General features: G+C 43.9%; 1 protein-coding gene across 3 annotated transcripts; it reads left to right on the forward strand.

The window, feature by feature from the left end:
* The first annotated feature begins 477 nt into the window (after positions 1-477).
* cdca8 (cell division cycle associated 8) lies at positions 478-17532 on the forward strand. 3 transcript variants are annotated; one of them, XM_041882972.2, is made up of 11 exons: positions 478-561; positions 853-947; positions 1041-1169; positions 2450-2496; positions 4127-4202; positions 8831-8901; positions 9111-9190; positions 9301-9396; positions 9621-9750; positions 10397-10483; positions 17375-17532. In XM_041882972.2, the coding sequence occupies exons 2-11, from the start codon at positions 860-862 to the stop codon at positions 17408-17410; spliced, it is 840 nt and encodes a 279-aa protein (XP_041738906.1). In that variant the 5' UTR covers positions 478-561; positions 853-859; the 3' UTR covers positions 17411-17532. The 3 variants fall into 3 exon arrangements, with proteins under 3 accessions (XP_041738906.1, XP_041738907.1, XP_041738905.1); XM_041882971.1 differs by having other exon boundaries at positions 509-561; positions 817-947; XM_041882973.1 differs by lacking the exon at positions 853-947 and having other exon boundaries at positions 508-561.
* Positions 17533-25336: the final 7804 nt, after the last annotated feature.

Below are 25336 nucleotides of genomic sequence, written 5' to 3' on the forward strand. Positions count from 1 at the left end.
TGTGAAGTCTCGCACACCCAAATACCTCTCTGTAGCTGCCACCACAACCTCAATTTTCTTCGACTTACGTTCCATCCCTGCAGTACAATCAATATAAATGCTAAAAATCCAATCTTACTGAAACATATATCACTTGTTGGCTGTCCTCTGTAGCTCAATTGGTAGAGCATGGCGCTTGTAACGCCAGGGTAGTGGGTTCGATCTCCGGGACCACCCATACGTAAATGCGCTAAATTCACCCCCCTCCCCTCCCCCTCCTCTCCTCTTGACCCATCTTCCATCTTCCTCTACTTTCTTCAATGCCTCAGCACATGATAACTTCTGCACTACTCTTACCCTGGAAACCTCAACCTGTCTCTCTTGCACCGGACAAAACGTTGACGTTTTTCGAAATGATAGGTTAAAAATGGTTCCAAAATGACGTCAAGCAAAAGCGTATCCTTATTGGCTGATCTCCGGCACTTTCTGCGTCTGCGTGTACATTTGAAAATTTCACAAACTGGATAGAGAGGGAGCTGCTGGATTAGCTCGCTAACTAGGAAAGAAAGAAAACATCACCAGGTAAATCATAATGAAATTAAATATAATGTCAAACAGCTAACCTCAAAGTTTAGAATACTATTGCATTTTATGTATTTCAAATCTGAAGTGAAACAGTAACTTTTGAAACGGAGCAGCTTCAATCTGGCTAAATAATGTAACGTTAATGATGTACCTAGCTAACTACAGTACCTAGCTAACGTTAGCTAACAATATTTCCCGAAAAGGGCTAGCTAACATTACCTACTACTAGCAACATTTTTGCTGCTTGGCTAGCCCAAGCACTAATTTACTGTTGGTACCAATGTACAGAGTCACAATGGGACGACCAAAGAGGACGACCAAACAACGTAAAAACCCCAAGTTGGACAAATTGGAGGCTTTTCTCGAAGATTTCGACAGTGAGGGTATGGACCAATGCAATGACAAAGAGCATGCAGATGCAAGTTGGCTGTTAGCCATTATGTGAATGTTAACTTTTGTCAAACTTTTCTTTGCAGTGAAAACCGTAGTTCAAAGGCTGAAGGAGAGGACAAACAGCCTCCTGAAAGATGCAGACAACTTCTACAACATGGCTGTGATCAAGCTGCCAAAGGCAGTGAGACAGATGGACTGGCTTGAGCATTGTGGTAAGTCAGGTGAAGATGCAAGCACCTGATGACAACCGCAAGGGAAAGGTTGGTTAGAGATACACTATATATACAAAAGTATGTGGCCACCCCTTCAAATGAGTGGATTTGGCTATTTCAGCCACACCCGTTGCTGACAGGTGTATAAAATCGAGCACCCTGCCATGCAATCGCCATTGACAAACATTGGCAGTAGAATGGCCTTAATGAAGAACTCAGTGGCTTTCAATGTGGCACCGTCATAGGATGCCACCTTTCCAACAAGTCAGTTTGTCAAATTTCTGCCCTGGTAAAGCTGCCCCGGTCAACTGTTAGTGCTGTTATTGTGAAGTGGAAACGTCTAGGAGCAACAATGTCTCAGCCGCGAAGTGGTAGGCCACACAAGCTCACAGAACAGCATGCGAGTGCTGAAGCGCGTAGCTACTGAGTTCCAAACTGCCTCTGGAAGCCACGTCTGCACAAAAACTGTTCGTTGGGAACTTCATGAAATGGGTTTCCATGGCTGAGGAGCCGCACATAAGCCTAAGATCACCATGCGCAATGCCAAGCGTCGGCTGGAGTGGTGTAAAGCTCGTCACCATTGGACTCTGGAGCAGTGGAAATGCGTTCTCTGGAGTGATGAATCACGCTTCACCATCTGGCAGTCCGATGGACGAATCTAGGTTTGGCGGATGCCAGGAGAACGCTACCTGCCTGAATGCATATTGCCAACTGTAATATTTGGTGGAGGAGGAATATTGGTATGGGGCTACTTTTCATGGTTCAGGCTGCTTAGTTCCAGTGAAGGGAAATCTTAACACTACAGCATACAATGACATTCTAGACGATTCTGTGCTTCCAACTTTCTTGCAACAGTTTGGGGAAGGCCCTTTCCTGTTTCAGCATGACAATGCCCCCGTGCACAAAGCGAGGTCCATACAGAAATGGTTTGTCGAGATCGGTGTAGAAGAACTTGACTGGCCTGCACAGAGCCCTGACCTCAACCCCATCGAACACCTTTGGGGTGAAATGTTGGGCCTAATCGCTCAACATCAGTGCCCGACCTCACTAATGCTCTTGTGGCTGAATGGAAGCAAGTCCCCGTAGCAATGTTCCAACATCTAGTGGAAAGCCTTCCCAGAAGAGTGGAGGCTGTTGTAGCAGCAAAGGGGAGACCAACTCTATATTGATGCCCATGATTTTGGAATGAGATGTTTGACAAGCAGGTGTCCACATACTTTTGATCATGTAGTGTATGTTGTTTTATCTAACAAACGGACACTTCTCCTTTATCCCCTCAGGGTCAGAGAAACCAAAGTCACCCGTGTCACCAGTGGAGGATGCCAAGGTGGGTTTTCTACACTGAACAAAAATATAAATGCAACAATTCCCAGTCATAAGGAAATCAGTCAAATTAAATAAATTCATTAGGCCCTAATCAATGGATTTCACATGACTGGGAATACAGATATGCATCTGTTGGTCACAGATACCTTAAAAAAGGTAGGGGCATGGATCAGAAAACCAGTCAGTATCTAGTGTGACCACCATTTGCCTCATGCAGCATGACACATCTCCTTTGCAAAGAGTTAATCAGGCTGTTGATTGTGGAATGTTGTCACACTCCTCTTTAATGGCTGTTCGAAGTTAATGAATATTGGCGGGAACTGGAACACACTGTCGATCCAGAGCATCCCAAACAGGCTCAATGCATGACATTTCTGGTGCGTATGCAGGCCATGGAAGAATTGGGACATTTTCAGCTTCCTGGAATTGTATACTTAAGCAACAAGGCACGTGCCTTATTGCTTAATTATGAACTGGTTACCACCAACGTAATTAGAGCAGTAAAAATAAACATTTTGTCATACCCGTGGTATACTGTCTGATATACCACGACTGTCAGCCAATCTGCATTCAGGGCTCGAACCACCCAGTTTATAAAGATCCTTGCGACATGGGGTTGTGCATTATCATGCTGAAACATGAGGTGATGGCGCCGAATGAATGGATCGACAATGGGCCACAGGATCTCGTCACACTATCTCTGCATTCAAATTGCCATCGATAAAATGCAATTGTGTTCATTGTCCGTAGCTTATGCCTGTCCATACCATAACCTGACCGCCACCGTGGGGCACTCTGTTCACAATGTTGACATCAGCAAACCGCTCGAACCACGTCTGCCATTTTCCCGGTACAGTTGAAACCGGGATTCATCCGTTAAGAGCACACTTCTCCAGCGTGCCAGTGGCCATCGAAGGTGATCATTTGCCCACTGAAGTCGTTCAGACCCTGGTGAGGACGACGAGCACGCAAATTAGCTTCCCTGAGACTGTTTCTGACAGTTTGTGCAGAAATTCTTTGGTTGTGCAAACCCACAGTTTAATCCGCAGGTGAAGAAGCCGGATGTGGAGGGGCTGGCCTGGTTACTCATGGTCTGCGGTTGTGAGGCCGGTTGGATGTACTGCCAAATTCTCTAAAATTATGTTGGAGGTGGCTTATAGTAGAGAAATGAACATTAAATTAACTGTCAACAGCTCTGGTGGACATTCCTGCAGTCAGCATGCCGATTGCACGCTTCCTCAACTTGAGACATCTGTTGCATTGTGTTGTGTACACAACTGCACGTTTTAGTGGCTTTTTATTGTCCCCTGCACAAGGTGGACCTGTGTAATGATCATGCTGTTTAATCAGCTTCTTGATATGCCACACCTGTCAGGTGGATGGATTATCTTGGCAAGGAGAAATGCTCACTAACAGGGATGTAAACAAATTTGTGCACAACATTTGAGAGAAATATGCCTTTTGTGCTCATGAAACATGCGACCAAAACTTTACATGTTGCGTTTCATATTTCTGTAAAGTATAAATTAAAATATAATATTTCATCAACTGTCCGTTTTTAAGTCTGGCCATGGTTTTGACACCACAGCTGTTTGACAGTCTGTTTGACTTTCTTATTTGTCTACTTCCAGAAAGTAGAGGAGGCTGCCCAAGTAGAGAGCATCATGGCTGAAGTCCATACTTTTGCCCCCAAGACCGCAAAAAAAGGTAAGTCTCTTTGCTATACTGTATACCAGTTGTTATGGGTTATTATGTGTCTGTGACTCCTTAGAATCCGACTGGATGGCCTCCCGAGTGGCGCAGCGGTCTAAGGCACTGCATCGCAGTGCTTTAGGTGTCAATACAGACCCGGCTTCGATCTCAGGCTGTATCACAAACGGCCGTGACTGGGAGTCCCATAGGGCGGTGCACAATTGGACCAGCGTCGTCCGGGTTCGGTCGTCAAAACTGTGTTTCCTCCGACACATTGGTGCGGCTGGCTTCTGGGTTAAACGGACGGGTGTTAGAAGCGTGGTTTGCCGGGTCATGTTTCGGAGGACACAGGACTCAACCTTCGCCTCCCCCGAGCCCGTTGGGGAGTTGCAGCGATGAGACAAGATCGTAATTGGATATCACGAAATTGGGGAGAAAAAGGGGGTGAAATACAAAAAAGATACAGTACCAGTCAAAAGTTTGGACACACCTACTCATTCCAGGGATTGTCTTTATTTTTACTATTTTTTTACATTGTAGAATAATATTGAAGACATCAAAATTATGAAATAACACATATGGAATCATGTAGTAACCAAAAAAGTGTTAGTTAAATCAAAATGTATTTTATATTTGAGATTCTTCAAATAGCCACCCTTTGCCTTGATGACAGCTTTGCACACTCTTGGCATTCTCTCAACCAGCTTCACCTGGAATGCTTTTCCGACAGTCTTGCAGGAGTTCCTGCATATGCGGAGCACTTGTTGGCTGCCTTTCCTTCACTCTGCGGTCCGACTCATCCCAAACCATCTCAATTTGGTTGAGGACAGGTGATTGTGGAGATTGCCAAGAAACTGAAGATCTCGTACAACAGTGTACTACTCCCTTCACAGAACAGTGCAAACTGGCTCTAACCAGAATAGAAAGAGGAGTGGGAGGCCCCGGTGCACAACTGGGCAAGAGGACAAATACATTAGTGTCTAGTTTGAGAAACAGACGCCTCACAGGTCCTCAATTGGCAGCATCATTAAATAGTACCTGCAAAACACCAGTCTCAACGTCAACAGTGAAGAGGCGACTCCGGGATGCTGACCTTCTAGGCAGAGTTGCAAAGAAAACGTTTATTGCCAATTTCTTGCATGGAATAGCCTTCATTTCTCAGAACAAGAATAGACTGACGAGTTTCAGAAGAAAGTTATTTGTTTCTGGCCATTTTGAGCCTGTAATCGAAACCACAATTGCTGATGCTCCAGATACTCAGCTACTCTCAAGAAGGCCAGTTGTATTGCTGATTTAATCAGCACAACAGTTTTCAGCTGTGCTAACATAATTGCAAAATAGTTTTCTAATGATCAATTAGCCTTTTAAAATGATAAACTTGGATAAGCAAACACACTGTGCCATTGGAACACAGGACTGATGGTTGCTGATAATGGGCCTCTGTACGCCTACGTACATATTCCATAAAAAATCTGCCGTTTCCAACTACAATAGCCATTTACAACATAAAAAATGTCTACACTGTATTTCTGATCAATTTGATGTTATTTTAATGGATGTGTGTGTGTGTGTGTGTATATACAGTGGGGAGAACAAGTATTTGATATACTGCCGATTTTTCAGGTTTTCCTACTTACAAAGCATGTAGAGGTCTGTAATTTTTTATCATAGGTACACTTCAACTGTGAGAGACTGAATCTAAAACAAAAATCCAGAAAATCACATTGTATGATTTTTAAGTAATTAATTTGCATTTTATTGCATGACATAAGTATTTGATCACCTACCAACCCGTAAGAATTCTGGCTCTCACAGACCTGTTAGTTTTTCTTTAAGAAGCCCTCCTGTTCTCCACTCATTAACTGTATTAACTGCACCTGTTTGAACTCGTTACCTGTATAAAAGACACCTGTCCACACGCTCAATCAAACAGACTCCAACCTCTCCACAATGGCCAAGACCAGAGAGCTGTGTAAGGACATCAGGGATAACAAGGATAAAATTGTAGACCTGTTGGCGCAATTATTAGAAAATGGAAGAAGTTCAAGATGACGGTCAATCACCCTCGGTCTGAGGCTCCATGCAAGATCTCACCTCGTGGGGCATCAATGATCATGAGGAAGCTGAGGGATCAGCCCAGAATTACACGGCAGGACCTGGTCAATGACCTGAAGAGAGCTGGGACCACAGTCTCAAAGAAAACCATTAGTAACACACTACGCCGTCATGGATTAAAATCCTGCAGCGCACGCAAGGTCCCCCTGCTCAAGCCAGCGCATGTCCAGGCCCGTCTGAAGTTTGCCAATGACCATCTGGATGATCCAGATGAGGCACAAATAGAGCTTTTTGGTCTAAACTCCACTCGCCGTGTTTGGAGGAAGAAGAAGGATGAGTACAACCCCAAGAACACCATCCCAACCGTGAAGCATAGAGGTGGAAACATCATTCTTTGGGGATGCTTTTCTGCAAAAGGGACAGGACGACTGCACCGTATTGAGGGGAGGATGGATGGGGCCATGTATCGCGAGATCTTGGCCAACAACCTCCTTCCCTCAGTAAGAGCATTGAAGATGGGTCGTGGCTGGGTCTTCCAGCATGACAACGACCTGAAACACACAGCCAGGGCAACTAAGGAGTGGCTCCGTAAGAAGCATCTCAAGGTCCTGGAGTGGCCTAGCCAGTCTCCAGACCTGAACCCAATAGAAAATCTTTGGAGAGAGCTGAAAGTCCGTATTGCCCAGCGACAGCCCCAAAACCTGAAGGATCTGGAGAAGGTCTGTATGGAGGAGTGGGCCAAAATCCCTGCTGCAGTGTGTGCAAACCTGTTCAAGACCTACAGGAAACGTATGATCTCTGTAATTGCAAACAAAGGTTTCTGCACCAAATATTAAGTTCTGCTTTTCTGATGTATTAAATACTTATGTCATGCAATAAAATTCAAATTAATTACTTAAAAATCATACAATGTGATTTTCTGGATTTTTGTTTTAGATTCCGTCTCACAGTTGAAGTGTACCTATGATAAAAATTACAGACCTCTACATGCTTTGTAAGTAGGAAAACCTGCAAAATCGGCAGTGTATCAAATAATTGTTCTCCCCACTGTATGTGTGTGTGTGTACACTACCGGTCAAAAGGTTTACAACACCTACTCATTCATGGGTTTTTCTTGATTTGTACTATTTTTTTCATTGTTGAGTAATAGTGAAGACATCAAAACTATGAAATAACACATGGAATCATGTAGTAACCAAAAAAGTGTTAAACAAATGAAAATATATTTTAGATTCTTCAAATAGCCACCCTTTGCCTTGATGACAGCTTTGCACGCTTGGCATTCTGTCAACCAGCTTCATAAGGTAGTCACCTGGAATGCATTTCAATTAACAGGTGTGCCTTAAGTTAATTTGTGGAATTTCTTTCCTTAATGCGTTTGAGCCATTCAGTTGTGTTGTGACAAGGTAGTGGGGGTATACAGAAGATAGCCCTATTTGGTGAAAGATAAAGTCCATATTATGGTCAGAACAGCTCAAATAAGCAAAGAGAAACGACAGTCCATCATTACTTTAAGACATGAATGTCAGACAATACGGAATATTTCAAGAACTTTGAAAGCTTCTTCAAGTGCAATCGCAAAAACCATCAAGCGCTATAATGAAACTGGCTCGCATGAGGACCACCATAGGAATGGAAGACCCAGAGTTACCTCTGCTGCAGAGGATAAGTTCATTAGAGTTACCAGCCTCAGAAATTGCAACCCAAATAAATACTTCACATAGTTCAAGTAACAGACACATCTCAACATCAACTGTTCAGAGGAGACTGTGTGAATCAGGCCTTCATGGTCGAATTGCTGCAAAGAAACCACTAAAGGACACCAATAAGAAGAGACTTGCTTGGGCCAAGAAACACGAGCAATGGACATTTTAGATTTTTGGTTCCAACTGCCGTGTCTTTGTGAGACGCGGTGTGGGTGAACGGATGATCTCCGCATGTGTATTTCCCACTGTAAATCATGGAGGAGGAGGTGTTATGCTGTGGGGGTGCTTTGCTGGTGACACTGTGATTTTATTTAGAATTCAAGGCACACTTAACCAGCATGGCTACCACAGCATTCTGCAGTGATACGCCTTCCCATCTGGTTTGGGCTTAGTGGGACTATCACTTGTTTTTCAACAGGACAATGACCCAACACACCTCCAGGCTGTGTAAGGGCTATTTTACCAAGAAGGAGAGTGATTGAGTGCTGCGTCAGATGACCTGGCCTCCACAATCCCCCAACCTCAACCAAATTGAGATGGTTTGGGATGAGTCGGACGGCAGCCAACAAGTGCTCAGTATATGTGGGAACTCCTTCAAGACTGTTGGAAAAGCATTCCAGGTGAAGCTGGTTGAGAGAATGCCAAGAGTGTGCAAAGCTGTCATCAAGGCAAAGGGTGGCTATTTGAAGAATCTCAAATATAAAATATATTTATTTGTTTAACACTTTGTTATTTCATAGTTTTGATGTTTTCACTATTATTCTACAATGTAAAAAATAAAGAAAAGCCCTTGAATAAGTAGGTGTTCTAAAACTTTTGACCGGTAGTGTATATATGAATGAATCTCACTGGATGTTAAACTTACTCTGCTCCCCTCTGCAGCAAAGTCGAAAAGTGGTGGAGCCAGGATAAGTTCAGAGGATGAGAACACTATTATGGCCAGAGGGCAGAAGGTTAGTGCTGTATTTATTGGCTAGTTTAGGGAGACTTATCATGTGTTTAGTTTCAGAAGACTCAATGTAGTCCTCAATAGCCTCATTTCTTTAGGCTTTTGCGTCTTAGTCCATGTTATAGCAATAGCCCAAATCATTATTAGTACCAAGCAATGTTTAGCTCAAACTTGCACTGTTGCCTCATGGTCTATTTCTTCTCTGTTTCTCAGGGTAAATCAACTAGGAAACCTCCAACATCAAAGAGGGCCAAAGCACTGTCAGTCAGCAAGCAGAACACCTCCATCAAAAAGTAAGACCCTTTCCTTAGCCGAAATCTGCTCATATTTTAGTATGTGTTGGTGTGTGTTTTATGAATGTACGCAAGTTACTTTCTGATATTAATTTGCTATTTGTGTTCAGGACCAGTAGGAAGCCCCTGGTCACTCCTGCCAGGAACATGCTGGACAGTTCCCTCATGGGCCCTACCCCTCTCATCACACCTCGCTTCGACTCCCGGTAAAGTGGCAGTGCGTAATGTTCAGAGGTTTTTAAAAAGATGAGTCAGGCTTGCTGTGGCTTGTCCATAATGAGTGTTACCTAAAGCTGGGTTGTGTTTAGAGAACGGGCCATCCAGCCTTTCTCCTAGTTACATTTTCCAGACGGGACACAAAGGCCCACAAAGCAACATTGGGTACCACTGTGCTAGTAGACACTGCTTGACTTGTTGTCATATATCCCAGGCTTCCCAAGACCCCAGCTGTGAGAATACCCCGCCACAAGGAGAGGGTGTACAGCATCTCGGTCAACGGCTCCCCCATCTCAGAAGGCAGTAATGATATCATCATCAATGTCCCTGTGGGGAACGGAGAGGTAAGCAGGCTGCCATCAGCCTTCCAGTTTTAGACTGATCCTTACTGAACAGTATGTGCGACCATTGGACTTGTATAAAAACCCTCACTAACCCATCTGACTGTTTGCATGTTCATGTTACTTGTGTATCTGTGTGTAAATGTGTCAACATGATGATGATGATGATGATGATGATTATTATTATAATAAAAATTTTTAGGGGGTAGATCAGCTTTAATATTTCAGATAGATTGTAACTTCCATCAATGTAATTGTCTGCATCACTTCCAATCCCCCATATGTGTTTTTCTCATATATCCACCCACACACACACACACACACACCCTTTTTTAAATTATATTTCCCTTTATTACCTTCCAACCCCACCACCCCTTCCCCAATTGGAGTAAACTAGTGAACAACAATGCTTAGGCCTCTACTTCCAGCCCATACATACTATATACATTTTATGGACACAGTCAAATTATATTTTGTTTGTTTTTACTCCTGAACTTCCTCTGATCATTTTCATGATGTCCATCTGGTTTGTCAACATGATTATTATTATGTTTTATTGTCACACACCGGATAGGTGCAGTGAAATTGACACATTTCCTGTGTTGAGATAAGGTTAACCTGCTGACCTAGTGAGTGTTTTTGGTTCCAGTGCATTCAGCTGCTGGCCAGTCAGATGGACACTGTGGACCTGGGCCAGCTGGACGAGACGGCCATAAGGAGCATTCGTCTTCTACAGGTATGGTCTTCGCTAGGGCTGTTGCGGTGACCGTATTACTGCCACACCGGCGGTCACAAGTCATGAAGGCAGTCAAATTCCACGTCACGGTAATTAGGCTTTTCCAAGCTCTGATGCTGCTGATGGTTATTAGTAGCCTACCAAACTTGCTTAACTGCCTGGTACTCAGCACTCTATTGTCCCTCTAATCACTCTGACATCAATGCAAATCTCATCGAATCTAATCAAACACTTCATTAGAGCTCATGTTGCGCAACATTTCTATAGGCTATGCAATTGTGTGAAAAAACAGAGTTTTGATAGCCTCTATTAAAAAGAGGAGGATCCCATCAACTTTCTATAGGCTAGGCCTACTATATTTATTTCTCAACTTTCCTAATATTAAGCACATTGTTTATCTTTACAACAGGAGTATAGCCTACCTGGCTGCCATGAAAATCAACCACGGGAAAAGTGTCCTCTATTCGCTATTTAAGTCTATAGATGACATGGATTTTTTTTCCTGCTGCCCCTGTTTCGAGACAGGTGCATGATAATGGTCCATTCTAAATCAAAACAAATTTCATATATATATATTTATTATTATTATTTAGTATATGCAAAGACATGATTAAATCAAGAATAGTCTGATGGGTGACAATATTAGCCTGTCACTTGTGAATTATATATTATCACTTGTGAATGATGCCCAGTATAAGAAACTGCCTTTTTTTTTTTTTTTGCAGACTTTTTGGAAACATAGTCGCACACCTCATGTATCCTCATGTATTTGATAAGGTTTATATCATAACTAAAGTGGCCAAATAACTTCTTTAAAATTAAGCACATTAATCTGCTTTACAAGGGGTTTAGAGCCTAACTGGCATACATAAGCAGCGCGTGATTTTCAAGTTTGGGGAAAATAATTTTCACCATAAAAATGCACCTTTATAATAAAAGCACTACATGCATAATTGCATTTGCGGTCACTTTTGTTAATGGTGTTTTCCCGCTAATGGAACATTCGTGCTTATAGCCTACGAGCTTATAATGTAAAGAAATAGCCGACTAGTTTATCAACATTTTAAGCTAAATGTTCTGATCTGTTGCGTCAGCCACATTGTGTAAAAAAGTTTTTTTGATGCTATTGGTTGTATAAATTTGGGATCTATTGCATCCCACAACTGTCCCAGACTATGTTTGGAATATTTATTTCTCGCACAGAATATTAGGTTGACTTTTGTACTATGGGGGATAGTAGATTGACATAGGCCAGTGCTTTTGCTGTTCGTTAGGCCTACTCATCTTGTTGGCTGACGAAAAGTAAATGTGGACAGTTCTTCCAATATCTTCAATATGCACCTTGGAATTGGAAAAGGGTCCCCGATGTGTCTGTCTTCACTTGTATCCTGTGAGAAAGACCCGATCACATGATGGAGTGTGCATCACTCAGTGAGATGGGCACAACGGCCTCTGGCCGCAAATGGCATGGATTTTTTTAGGGTGCATTATGGCCACACAAAGGGGATGCTGCTGTGAAATTCTAAGCATTATCAAGTGCTTGTCAAATTGTGAATGAGTGACTGATGTAGTGTGTACAGCCTGTGCAAAAAACAAAGCAGAGCTCATATCTTTTCAAGCAACTTTTTTCAAATCATCATTAGTCGCATCATGCAGACTTGCAATGTATTACAAATCTAAACATATAACCCAACATTTGTAGAACAACTAAAGTTACATTAATAACTCTAAATTAAGCATTAAGGAATACCTATTTCTTTGTTAACCGCTCAACACAGAATAGCCGCATGTGCGCACTCCCTCAAATCGTTTGGAGAAAATACCTCTATTTTATTCAGCTTAGTCAATTGTATTACTCATACTATAAAATAATGCCACGGAATTCTAAGCAAATCTTGTCTGCTAAATGAACTAGTGTAGCCAACAGCCATTTGGCATAGCCAGATCAGGACCTAACATCAGGACAACTCAGAGTATACTGTTCTGTTCTTCTGAAATAGACAACATTTTCTTCATATCATGCTTCTTTAGACCTGTCTAAAATAATGGATTTATTGTGAAGGTGTAGGCTATATTACATGGATTTATTAGACTTTTTGAAATGTAGATGTTCCTAAGGTCTGCATCAGTGGCTTGTAGGCTATGTGTGGAAGCCAGGAGATGCTAGGCCTGGACTGTGATCCAGCTCATCTAGGTGAGTGTATGGCGTGTTCTGGTTTGTTGTCTGCTCTGCTACACTCAGATCCACCCGATTTGCGACGATAGAGGGAGCCACTAACATCCACCAGGTAAGAACATGGTGCAACTCTTTGTAGACACGTGCCCAGCCTCCAAAGTCCTGTGTGGTCTCCCGGCAGCGGTTTCATCCTTATCGTTTCACCCACCTCCAGCTTTGGTCCAGCAGTCCGGTCGTAGAAACACTTTGCGAGCTGCTTTCTGTGGCGCAGTCTCTCCGTGACGCCAACCATGACGCATGGCTTGTTAGCTATGGGGATGGTAGTCTTCAGACGTCTGGACAGAAGGCGTTGTGCTGGGCTGCTGTCCATGTTTTCGGTGGGTGTGTTCATCCACTAAGATGGCTTTCCAGGGGTCGTTGCTGTCGCGCAAGGCCCTGCTTAACAGGTTTTTTGCAATCTTGATAGCTGACACTGCCTTGCCATTTGCCTTTGGGTGTCTTGGAGAGGAGGTCACGTGGTCAAACTCCCATTCTGAGGCGAAACGCTTGAACTGTGGGCCATTGTCCGTGATGACCTTGTCAGTCTGGCCTTGCCCTGCAAACTGCGCCTTATGACCGTGTCTGCAGACAAGTCAGGGAGAAGTTCAATTTCCCAAAAGACAAAGTAGTGATCAACAATGAGAAGTTATTCAGCCACAGACAAAATGACTAAGTCCATGCTGATGATTTGCCAGGCCCTTGTGGGCAGTTCGTGCAACATCATGGTTTCCTTTTGCTGTTCATGAGCGTACTCGTTGCATGTGGTACAGCTGCTGACAAAGTCTTTAATTTCTGATTGCATGTTTGGCCAGTATAATGTTTCACGTGCCTGGCGGTAGAATGCGTCTCCTCCAAAGTGACTGGAGTGTATGCGAGTAAGCATCTCTGGACGTAGTGATTTGGGAATAATGACCTTCTGAACAAGATGCCATTTTGCACGCTGATCTCATCTCGTAAGGTCCAGTACTCTCACTGTGAAAGGTGTCTCCTCTTTCAGGTACGGCCAACCTGTGAGAACCATGGACTTCAGTGACTGTAGGTGTTCGTCCTTGTCAGTGTGTTGCCTGATCTGGGCTAGGCTGTGATCTGTGATCAATGTTGTGACAAACGTTAGCAGTAGGAAACTGCATGTGTTCGCATATGGAACGTAACTGCGCCTATACTGTACTTAGCTACAAAAATAACAAACGTGTGGTTTTCGAGCCACTTCTGACACCTTGTTTCAGTGTGATATGTAGGATAAAATAATAAAGTCAAGTTCAAAGCCTAGTTGATAGGTAATCGACTAGCTGGGCTGTTCCCCGGACTCCGTGTGTAGGGACTTGTACAATGCTTGAGGCCAGCTAGTCGATTACCTATCAACTAGGCTCCATAATATCCTCTTATGCACTCAGGACATGTGTTGGTAGTTCCCTAACGAACATTAGGTCGCTAATGGCCTGGTACTCAGGGCTCTATTGTCTCTCTAAGCACTCTGACATCAATGCAAATGCAATCGAAAATCACATCAAACGCTTATCATCAAAACAGTATCATGCTTTTAAAACTCACCTCACTGTGATGATACATTTGAAGAAAGAAGTTCAAAAGCAGGTTGAAACTGAGTGTAAAACATGGTCATTGTGGATGTTGTTTCAAAGCCTAACACAAGGAAATGGACAACGCTTTCTAAGGTGATGATTAATTCAAAACAACCATATGCATATTAGAGCTTATGCATAGGCTTGTGAGCCCAAGCCCGAAAAAAAAACTAAATACATGGCCTACTGCATATTATGCATGGCAGAAAAACATAAAACAAAACTGATTTTAAGATGTCTTTGGTACATAATTGGTCTAGCCTACAGACCTACTCCAGAATTAAACCAATTTGAGTAATCACCTTTGTGTGTGGACTGTATTATTATGCATACTGGGTTACCTTGTGCTAAACTCCAACATTTCTATCCACTTAGTCTGCTAGAGAATGTATAGCCCTAGGCGATGCTGTTGGTTCATTGATTGTGCAGGACGGATTACAGTTAGCTTAGGCTGACACATTACCTTTTAACTAAAGAATATCTCACCACCATGCGTTTCCACCGCCTCCTTTCTCAAGCGTGCAGATGCCATGTCAACAGTTTAGTGAAATATGATTAGTTGCGAAAACATGTTACTATCGATGTTCCCGAACAGATTTCACAAATTAAGCTCTGTGTAGCTGCAGGAACAGGGTTGGAGAGCCCATGGCATACAGCGTTTGGGCGGAATATCACCTGTCGAGTAGCGAGAGCATGCTCCTAAAACAATGGTTGATGTGTGGAGTGAAATAAGTATTCGTATACACTGCTCAAAAAAATAAAGGGAACATTAAAATAACACATCCTAGATCTGAATGAATGAAATAATCTTATTAAATACTTTTTTCTTTACATAGTTGAATGTGCTGACAACAAAATCACACAAAAATTATCAATGGAAATCAAATTTATCAACCCATGGAGGTCTGGATTTGGAGTCACCCTCAAAATTAAAGTGGAAAACCACACTACAGGCTGATCCAACTTTGATGTAATGTGCTTAAAACAAGTTAATGAGGCTCAGTAGTGTGTGTGGCCTCCACGTGCCTGTATGACCTCCCTACAACGCCTGGGCATGCTCCTGATGAGGTGGTGGATGGTCTCCTGAGGGATCTCCTCCCAGACCTGGACTAAAGAATCCGGCAACTCCTGTACAGTCTGTGGTGCAACGTGGCGTTGGTGGATGGAGCGAGACATGATGTCCCAGATGTGCTCAATTGGATTCAGGTCTGGGGAACGGGCGGGCCAGTCCATAGCATCAATGCCTTCCTCTTGCAGGAACTGCTGACACACTCCAGCCACATGAGGTCTAGCATTGTCTTGCATTAGGAGGAACCCAGGGCCAATCGCACCAGCATATGGTCTCACAAGGGGTCTGAGGATCTCATCTCGGTACCTAATGGCAGTCGGGCTACCTCTAAGCGAGCACATGGAGGGCTGTGCGGCCCCCCAAAGAAATGCCACCCCACACCATGACTGACCCACCGCCAAACCGGTCATGCTGGAGGATGTTGCAGGCAGCAGAACGTTCTCCACGGCATCTCCAGACTCTGTCACGTCTGTCACATGTGCTCAATGTGAACCTGCTTTCATCTGTGAATAGCACAGGGCGCCAGTGGCGAATTTGCCAGTCTTGGTGTTCTCTGGCAAATGCCAAACGTCCTGCACGGTGTTGGGCTGTAAGCACAACCCCCACCTGTGGACATCGGGCCCTCATACCACCCTCATGGAGTCTGTTTCTGACCGTTTGAGCAGACACATGCACATTTGTGGCCTGCTGGAGGTCATTTTGCAGGGCTCTGGCAGTGCTCCTCCTTGCACAAAGGCGGAGGTAGCAGTCCTGCTGCTGGGTTGTTGCCCTCCTACGGCCTCCTCCACGTCTCCTAATGTACTGGCCTGTCTCCTGGTAGCGCCTCCATGCTCTGGACACTACGCTGACAGACACAGCAAACCTTCTTGCCACAGCTCGCATTGATGTGCCATCCTGGATGAGCTGCACTACCTGAGCCACTTGTGTGGGTTGTAGACTCCGTCTCATGCTACCACTAGAGTGAAGGCACCGCCAGCATTCAAAAGTGACCAAAACATCAGCCAGGAAGCATAGGAACTGAGAAGTGGTCTGTGCTCACCACCTGCAAAACCAGTCCTTTATTGGGGGTGTCTTGTTAATTGCCTATAATTTCCACTTGTTGTCTATTCCATTTGCACAACAGCATGTGAAATGTATTGTCAATCAGTGTTGCTTCCTAAGTGGACAGTTTGATTTCACAGAAGTGTGATTGACTTGGAGTTACATTATGTTGTTTAAGTGTTCCCTTTCTTTTTTTGAGCAGTGTATTTATTTCTCAGCGGCTCATATTAAGCACAGCTCCCCTATAAAACCGAAGTTGCCTATCCGGCATCATTGAAAAATGGACCCGCTGCAAAGCGCGCGGCCTCCATTTATATTTTTTCCCCCAGACTTTCTCAAATCATCAATAGCCTATAGTCGCATCATGCACCCCATACATGTTTTGAATGCTGTGTTTGGTTTTTGCCAGACATAATGCGACCCATGTCGTCCAAAAAGTTATACTTTAGACTCATCTGGCCATAGAACATTCTTCCAAGAGTCTTGATGATCATCCAGGTGAGTTTTGGCAAATTTGAGTCAACCTTTTGGACGAGATGTGTCCCATTTGTGTCTGGCGAAAACCAAACACTGCATTCCACAGTAAGAACCTCATACCAACGGTCAAGAATGGTGGTGGTTTGGGGATGCTTTGCTGCCTCGGGACATGGACAATTTGCCTTCATAGAAGGAACCATGAATTCTGCTCTGTATTAGAGAATTCTACAGGACAATATCAGGCCATCAGTCTGAGCTGAACTTTTTTATTTATTTGTAAGCTCAGGTTCCCTTGATCTAATATTATGTTTTGGATGAAGATCTGATAACGTTCAGTATCAAATAGTCAAAAATTGAGAATCAGAAAGGGGGCAAATACTTTTTCAAAGCACTTTATATATGATTGCCTAACATTAGCCATGTGTATTTAGCAGCTTTGAAGTGGGTTTTCTTTGTAAAAACTGAAAACCGTAGCATCATCAAACTCATGTTCACTTTTCTCTCCACAGAACCGTCTCACAACATTGTGTGGAACATCCGAGTGACCTCTGCACCTTCAGTCCCAGCATTTTTCTCCCCTATTTCGATCTAGTCTCATCGCTGCAACTCCCCAACGGGCTCGGGAGAGGCGAAGGTCGAGTCATGCGTCCTCCGAAACATGACCCGCCAAACCGCGCTTCTTAACACCCGCCTGCTTAACCCGGAAGCCAGCTGCACCAATGTGTCGGAGAATACACAGTTCAACTGACGACCGAAGTCAGCCTGCAGGTGCCCGGCCCGCCACAAGGAGTCGCTAGAGCGCGATGAGCCAAGTAAAGCCCTCCCCGGCCAAACCCTCCCCTAAACGGGATAACGCTGGGCCAATTGTGCACCGCCTGGTCATGGGTGGGTGTGAAGTCCCAGCATTTTTACCTTTGCATTTTAAAATGTTTTTTTAAACTACTGTCTGTATATTTCTATTTTAATACATAGTTATGTTAATGGCTGTCAAGTCTGCATCATGGTGTTATCTTTGTGCATTATTTTCGTTTTTATTTTTATTGTCAGACATGACTCCAACTTTGTTTTGAGAGGATATTTTTCAGGGATGCTCAATGCATGCAGTAAGGGAATGTCCTAGTCTTCCATGATAGCGATTTATATAGATGTCAAGATTGTAAATATGACCGAAATGAATAAACCCTAACCACACTTCCCCTCATAGTCTAGCATACTATGTTTGAAACTCACTTGTGTGCCTGTTATTGTCAATGTTTTATCTATTGGCCTGTCTAATCAATACAACTTTGTCTGCCCTCTAGTGGTTGTTGTGCCAGTTCAACGTGTACTGTACAGTGTGGATTAAGTAATGTAACTAAGGTCCATGCATTTTTGATTATTCTGTGGTATTTGAGTAATTCTGTTTTAATATAATTATGCCGTTTCATTCAGTTTTCCTTAAATGTAAACTCTCTCTGGGGGAATGTCTTAATTTGTGTAATGGAAGTTGGGAAACCACTGCTTGCTGTTTGGGGGAGGGGGTTGTGGCACTTTGTAGTCTTTCAGATCTAGGCCTACATGAAGCTCTGGGGTCGTACTGGTAATAAAGTACAGAAATACAACAGTCTTTTTCATGTTCTCTTGTTGCCATCATTGCTTTAATATGCTGTAATCAGAGACAACTAGACATTACCGCTTGCCTGATAAAACGTCACACTCAATAGCAATCTAAATTACTTCATAGTAGCTATATTTTAGGCTCGGTTCCAAGATGGTTCATGATGAAAATGTCTAAATGAATAGATCAATTGCTAAATTAATGCTTAAATAACTACTCAAACCACTTTCCCTGTGGCATTTGGCACAACAAATAAACCTACTGCGCCACCCCTTTGTTAGTGTTTAAATTGTTTGGTATTTGTTGTATGTTCTTAGTTTTACATGCATACATTACATACAGAAAATATATTCTGTGTTCAATGTGAGTAATACCCAATTCCACCACTAAGCTGCAGTGTCAGACTGCTATATGACACCCTTCTAAAAACTTCGTGTTCTATCATCTCTTGTGTTTCAAGCCCAGCCATAACTCCCTCCTGTCAATCAAACAAAAACCCTCTCTGACCAAAAGGGTCAAATGACCCATGTCAGTGTAATGTAATTCTCCACTGCTGTTTCGCTGAGTGAGATTGAGCACAAAAACACAGTAGGATGGCCCTTCTTTAAATCCTCTATCTGTCAGGATGAGACACAGATCACCCAATGACGAGGAAGTACATTTGATGGTAAAAATAGAGTAGAGAGAATGAAAGGATTGGTGGGTCTGTGGTTGTTTCCTGGCACTGGGAGAGAGGGATGGAATGAGGAAGGGAGAGATGAAGCATTGTGCCAAAGACATGGAGATAATGACAGATGATTGTAGGGAGGAAAATAAAGCAACTACTACACAAGCATAGATCCAAGGAGAAGACACAGACAGAAAGACACTGACTGACTGACCAAATGACACAGACAGAGAGTGAGTGATAACTGTAATACAATGAGCGAGAGGGGAGCTCCCAGCCACATGGCGGTCACACAGAGTTTAATCTGAGCTCACTGGAAAGTTGTGATTTAGCAGGACTGAACCCTGCATAAGTACCTCTAAGGGGATGGATAGAGGCAGGAGTGTGTGTGTGAGAGAGAGAGAGGATTTGATGGTGTCGCTTCCATTAGGAAGAGTGAGTGAATGAGGAGGGCTTTATGATCATATCAAGGCCAGATCAGAGCATTACAGGCCATAATGACTCAATGTGTGTTTATGTGCATGTTTGTTATACACTGTACCTGTGCAAAAGAGAGCAAGAAAGAAGTAAAAGAGATGTTCTAGGAATAAGTGAAGTTCTTGCTCTTTTCTCCCAGGAGTACACAGGAGTATAGTTCAGTCTTTTCTCCCAGGAGTACACTGGAGTATAGTTCAGTATTTTCTCCCAGGAGTACACAGGAGTATAGTTCAGTATTTTCTCCCAGGAGTACACTGGAGTATAGTTCAGTCTTTTCTCCCAGGAGTACACAGGAGTATAGTTCAGTCTTTTCTCTGCCTAATTTCCTTCATTTTTCACATCTATCCAACCAACCAACCAACATACATACACACTCACTCACTCCCAGGTCCCCACACTGTCCTCTGTTTATGCCCAGCCACAATAGAGGGATTAATTTCTCAAAGCCGATTTGAGCTCCGGCACACTTCCTTTCAACCATTGAATTGGAGCAACTTTAGTATTGCGGGAAGTTTCCCCTTCACACTGGCTTAGAGGTGGACTCTTCTCTCTCCTTTATGTGGACTCTTTAATCTTCTGAGTGAGAGAGAGGGAGGAGAGACGTCCCTTACCGACGCACAGCTGGGAGTCACTCAAGAATTTACGGCGCTTCCTCTTCTCGCCCTTTCTTTTTTGTTCACTTGCTCTTTCTTTCCATCTCTGTGGCTCTATCCCTTTTCTTTCTTTCTTTCTACATTTCCAAGGCTCTTTCTTGCTTCTCCTTACTCGTTGACTTTTCCTGGCAAATCAGTGCATAGGGATTGAGGTTGAGGGGGAGCCATTTTATTAAACTTGATTATTGGCCCGTAGTGTGTGCAAGCTTTTAATGTAGCCCAGAACGAACACACCTGATGCAACTAATCAAGGTATTCAATACATCCAATGATCATGAAGCAGGTGTTAGGGCTGGAACAAAAGCTTGCATGAACAAAAATGGCCTACCCTTCCATATTCAAAATAAAATAAACGTTTATTGGTCGCGTACACTGTTTAGCAGATATTATAGTGTGTGCAGCAAAATGTTTGTGTTACTAGCTCCTAACAGTGTAGTACAATATCAAAGAGGTACACAGATATAACAAAAACGAATTAACAATTAACAATTAACAATTCCAATTAACAACCCAAATAACACTGTATCAGTAATTAAAATGCAATCTATGTGTATATACACCGAAAATATATATTAAGAATAATATGTACAGCAGTAGATACACTGTTTATACAAACCGCATATTGATATGCTGGATTCAGTGTAACAATTGCAATTTACAGTAGTAGAGATATTAGAATGAGCTACAGTGAGGGAAAAAAGTATTTGATCCCCTGCTGATTTTGTACGTTTGCCCACTGAAAAAGACAAGATCAGTCTATAATTTTAATGGTAGGTTTATTTGAACAGTGAGAGACAGAATAACAACAAAAAAATCCAGAAAAACGCATGTCAGAAATGTTATAAATTGATTTGCATTTTAATGAGGGAAATAAGTATTTGACCCCTCTGCAAAACATGACTTAGTACTTGGTGGCAAAACCCTTGTTGGCAATCACAGAGGTCAGATGTTTCTTGTAGTTGGCCACCAAGTTTGCACACATCTCAGGAGGGATTTTGTCCCACTCCTCTTGCAGATCTTCTCCAAGTCATTAAGGTTTCGAGCCTGACATTTGGCAACTCAAACCTTCAGCTCCCTCCACAGATTTTCTATGGGATTAAGGTCTGGAGACTGGCTAGGCCACTCCAGGACCTTAATGTGCTTCTTCTTGAGCCACTCCTTTGTTGCCTTGGCCGTGTGTTTTGGGTCATTGTCATGCTGGAATACCCATCCACGACCCATTTTCAATGCCCTGGCTGAGGGAAGGAGGTTCTCACCCAAGATTTGACGGCACATGGCCCCGTCCATCGTCCCTTTGATGCGGTGAAGTTGTCCTGTCCCCTCAGCAGAAAAACACCCCCAAAGCATAATGTTTCCACCTCCATGTTTGACGGTGGGGATGGTGTTCTTGGGGTCATAGGCAGCATTCCTCCTCCTCCAAACACGGCGAGTTGAGTTGATGCCAAAGAGCTCGATTTTGGTCTCATCTGACCACAACACTTTCACACAGTTCTCCTCTGAATCATTCAGATGTTCATTGGCAAACTTCAGACGGGCCTGTATATGTGCTTTCTTGAGCAGGGGGACCTTACGGGCGCTGCAGGATTTCAGTCCTTCACGGCGTAGTGTGTTACCAATTGTTTTCTTGGTGACTATGGTCCCAGCTGCCTTGAGATCATTGACAAGATCCTCCCGTGTAGTTCTGGGCTGATTCCTCACCGTTCTCATGATCATTGCAACTCCACGAGGTGAGATCTTGCATGGAGCCCCAGGCCGAGGGAGATTGACAGTTATTTTGTGTTTCTTCCATTTGCGAATAATCGCACCAACTGTTGTCACCTTCTCACCAAGCTGCTTGGCGATGGTCTTGTAGCCCATTCCAGCCTTGTGTAGGTCTACAATCTTGACCCTGACATCCTTGGAGAGCTCTTTGGTCTTGGCCATGGTGGAGAGTTTGGAATCTGATTGATTGATTGCTTCTGTGGACAGGTGTCTTTTATACAGGTAACAAACTGAGATTAGGAGCACTCCCTTTAAGAGTGTGCTCCTAATCTCAGTTCGTTACCTGTATAAAAGACACCTGGGAGCCAGAAATCTTTCTGATTGAGAGGGGGTCAAATACTTATTACCCTCATCAAAAAGCAAATCAATTTCAAAAAATTTGTACATGCGTTTTTCTGGATTTTTGTTGTTGTTATTCTGTCTCTCACTGTTCAAATAATCCTACCATTAAAATTATAGACTGATCATTTCTTTGTCGGTGGGCAAACGTACAAAATCTGCAGGGGATCAAGTACTTTTTTCCCTCACTGTATGTGACGAATACACTATATAAATACACAGTATGAAAAACGGTATAAAAGAAACACGAAGTGTCCAGTGTTTAATGTCTCTATATACATGGGACGGCAGGGTTGGCTGTGTGTGTGTGTGTGCGTGTGTTTGTGAGTATGGGCGTATGCGTGTGTGTGAGTGTATATGTGAGTGCAGGAGTCTGCGTGTGTATAAGGTGTGTGAGCATGTCTGTGTATTTTGTGTGAGTGAGTGTGTGGGAGTATGTGTGCAAAAAAGTCTCTAAGGTGCAGGACAGAGTGCCGGGCAGGTAGACGGCTAGTGATGGCTGTTCAACAGTCTGATGGCCTGGTGATAGAAGCGGTTTCCTCTTGGTCTCGGCTCTGATGCACATGTAGCGTCTGCTAGACAGTAGCAGAGTGAACAGTCCGTGGCTTGGGTGGCTGAGGTCCTTAATGATCTTCTTGGCCTTCCTTCGACACAGAGTGCTATAAATGCCCCGGAGGGCAGGCAGCGTGCCCCCGATGGTGCGTTGAGCTGACCGCACCACCCTCTGAAGAGCTATGCGGTTGTGGATGGTGACGTAGCCCAACAGAATGTTTTCAATGGTGCATCTGTAGAGGTTTGCATTGGGTCTTAGGGGTCATACCGAATATCTACGGCCGCCTGAGGTTTAAGAGGCACTGATGTTTCTTCTACACCATGGTGTCGATGTGATGGGACCATTTCAACTTGAAGCTTTTAACCATCCCCACTGTGGCCCCGTCTATGTGGATGGGTCGTGCTCTCTGATTGGTCTCCTGTAGTCCACGATCAGCTCTTGGTTTTGTTGATGTTGAGGGAGAGGTTATTGTCCTGGAACCACTCCGCCAGGGCTCTGACCTCCTCCCTGTAGGCTGTCTCGTCGTTGTTGGTGATCAGGCCTACCACTGTCATGTTGTCAGCAGACTTGATTATTGAGTTGAGGTCGTGCGTTGCCACGCAGTCATTGGTGAACAGGGAGTAAAGGAGGGGGCTAAGCACACACCTCTGGGGGGGGTCCCCGTGTTGAGGGTCACCGTGGCGGAGGTGTTGTTACCTACCCTCTCCACCTAGGGTCAGCCCATCATGAAGTCCAGGACCCAGATGCACAGGGATGAATTCAGACCCATAGCCCTGAGCTTAGTGATGAGCTTGGGGGGCACTATGGTGTTGAAAGCTTAGCTGTATAGTCGATGAACAGCATTCTCACATAGGTATTCCTCTTGTCCAGGTGGGATAGGGTGGTGTGTCGTGAAATGCCGATTGCGTAGTTCATGGATCCGTTGGGGCGGTATGCAAATTGTAGGAGGTCTAGAGTGTACGGTAAGGTGGATATGGTCCTTGACTCTCAAAGCACTTCATGACAACAGAAGTGAGTGCTATGGAGCGATAGTCAATAGGGTATAGGAACAATGGTTGACATCTTGAAGCATGTGGGGACAACAGACTGGGATAGACTGAGATAGGGAGAGATTGAATGTGTCCGTAAACACTCCAGCCAGCTGGTCTGCGCATGCTCTGAGGATCCTACTAGGGATGCCGTCTGGGCCGGCAGCCTTGCGAGAGTTAACGCGCTTGAAAGTCTTTGTCACATTGGCTCCAGAGTTCGAGATCCCACAATTCTCCTGAGCAGTGGGGGGCCACGTCGGCGGCACAATGTTGTTTTTCTCGCAAAGGGCATAAAAGCTGTTTAGCTTGTCTGGAAGTGAGGAGTCGGTGTCCGCGATGCAGCTGGTTTCCCCTGCCATATGCGTCTCGTGTCTTTGCCATTGAATTGCGACTTTATCCCTGTACTGTCTTTTTTGCGCCTTCGATTGCCTTTTGAAGGTCGTAGCTGGACTGTTCATACTCGTCCATATTTCCGGTCACCTTACTGTGGTTAAATGCAGTGGTTTGCGCTTTCAGTTTTGCGCGAATAATCTATCCACGGTATTTGGGTGGGGTATGTTCAAATCGTCACTGTTGGAACAACATCCTCTATGCACTTCCTGATGAACCCAGTGACAGAGTCAGTGTACTCATGTTATTCTCGGAGGCGACCTAGAACATTTCCCAGTCCACAGAAGCGAAACAGTCCTGAAGCATATTCCGATTGATCAGACCAGCATTGAACAGCTCTAGTCACGGGCACTTTCTGCTTCAGCTTCTACCTATAGTTGGGTAGGAGCAGGGTGGAGGAGAGTAGCAGTGATACAAATTCTGGTCTGAGCAATTATGGAATTTGATGTGCTGGTGAAATTTTGGTAAAACGGTCCTTAAATTCATTCTGTTAAAATCCCCAGTCACAATGAACGCAGCTTCTGGGTGTGCCTCTTCCAATTTATTAAAAGTCCAGTATAAATCCTTAAGAGCTCGAGTGGTGTCAGCCCGTGGTGGAATGTATACAGTCGTGAGGATAAAGGAAGAACATTCCCACGGGAGAGGAACTCCTGATCGGGTGAACAGAAAAACAAGAGCTTTTTGACATTGCTCTGGTCACACCAAGAGTTGTTGATCATTAAACAAACTCCTCCCCCTTTGCTATTCCCGGCGCCTTTGTCCTATCCCCCCCATACGATGGAAAACCCAGTGGGTTGAATGGCTGGGTCGAGTACCGATGGTGTAAGCCACGTCTCACTGCCCAATGAGATCAGTTACTGGCATTTTACTGGACACACTGATAATCCAATCATACAGATGAAATGTAAAAAGATTTACGTAAAAGATTTAATCTATGTGAAGAGTTCATTGAGTTTATGAAAAGCTGGTGGGTGGAGGTATTTTTGACAGTGTAGAAGGCAGTGTT

This window comes from Coregonus clupeaformis, chromosome 8 (genome assembly GCF_020615455.1).
Source record: "Coregonus clupeaformis isolate EN_2021a chromosome 8, ASM2061545v1, whole genome shotgun sequence".
In the NCBI taxonomy this organism is placed as follows: Eukaryota; Metazoa; Chordata; class Actinopteri; order Salmoniformes; family Salmonidae; genus Coregonus; species Coregonus clupeaformis.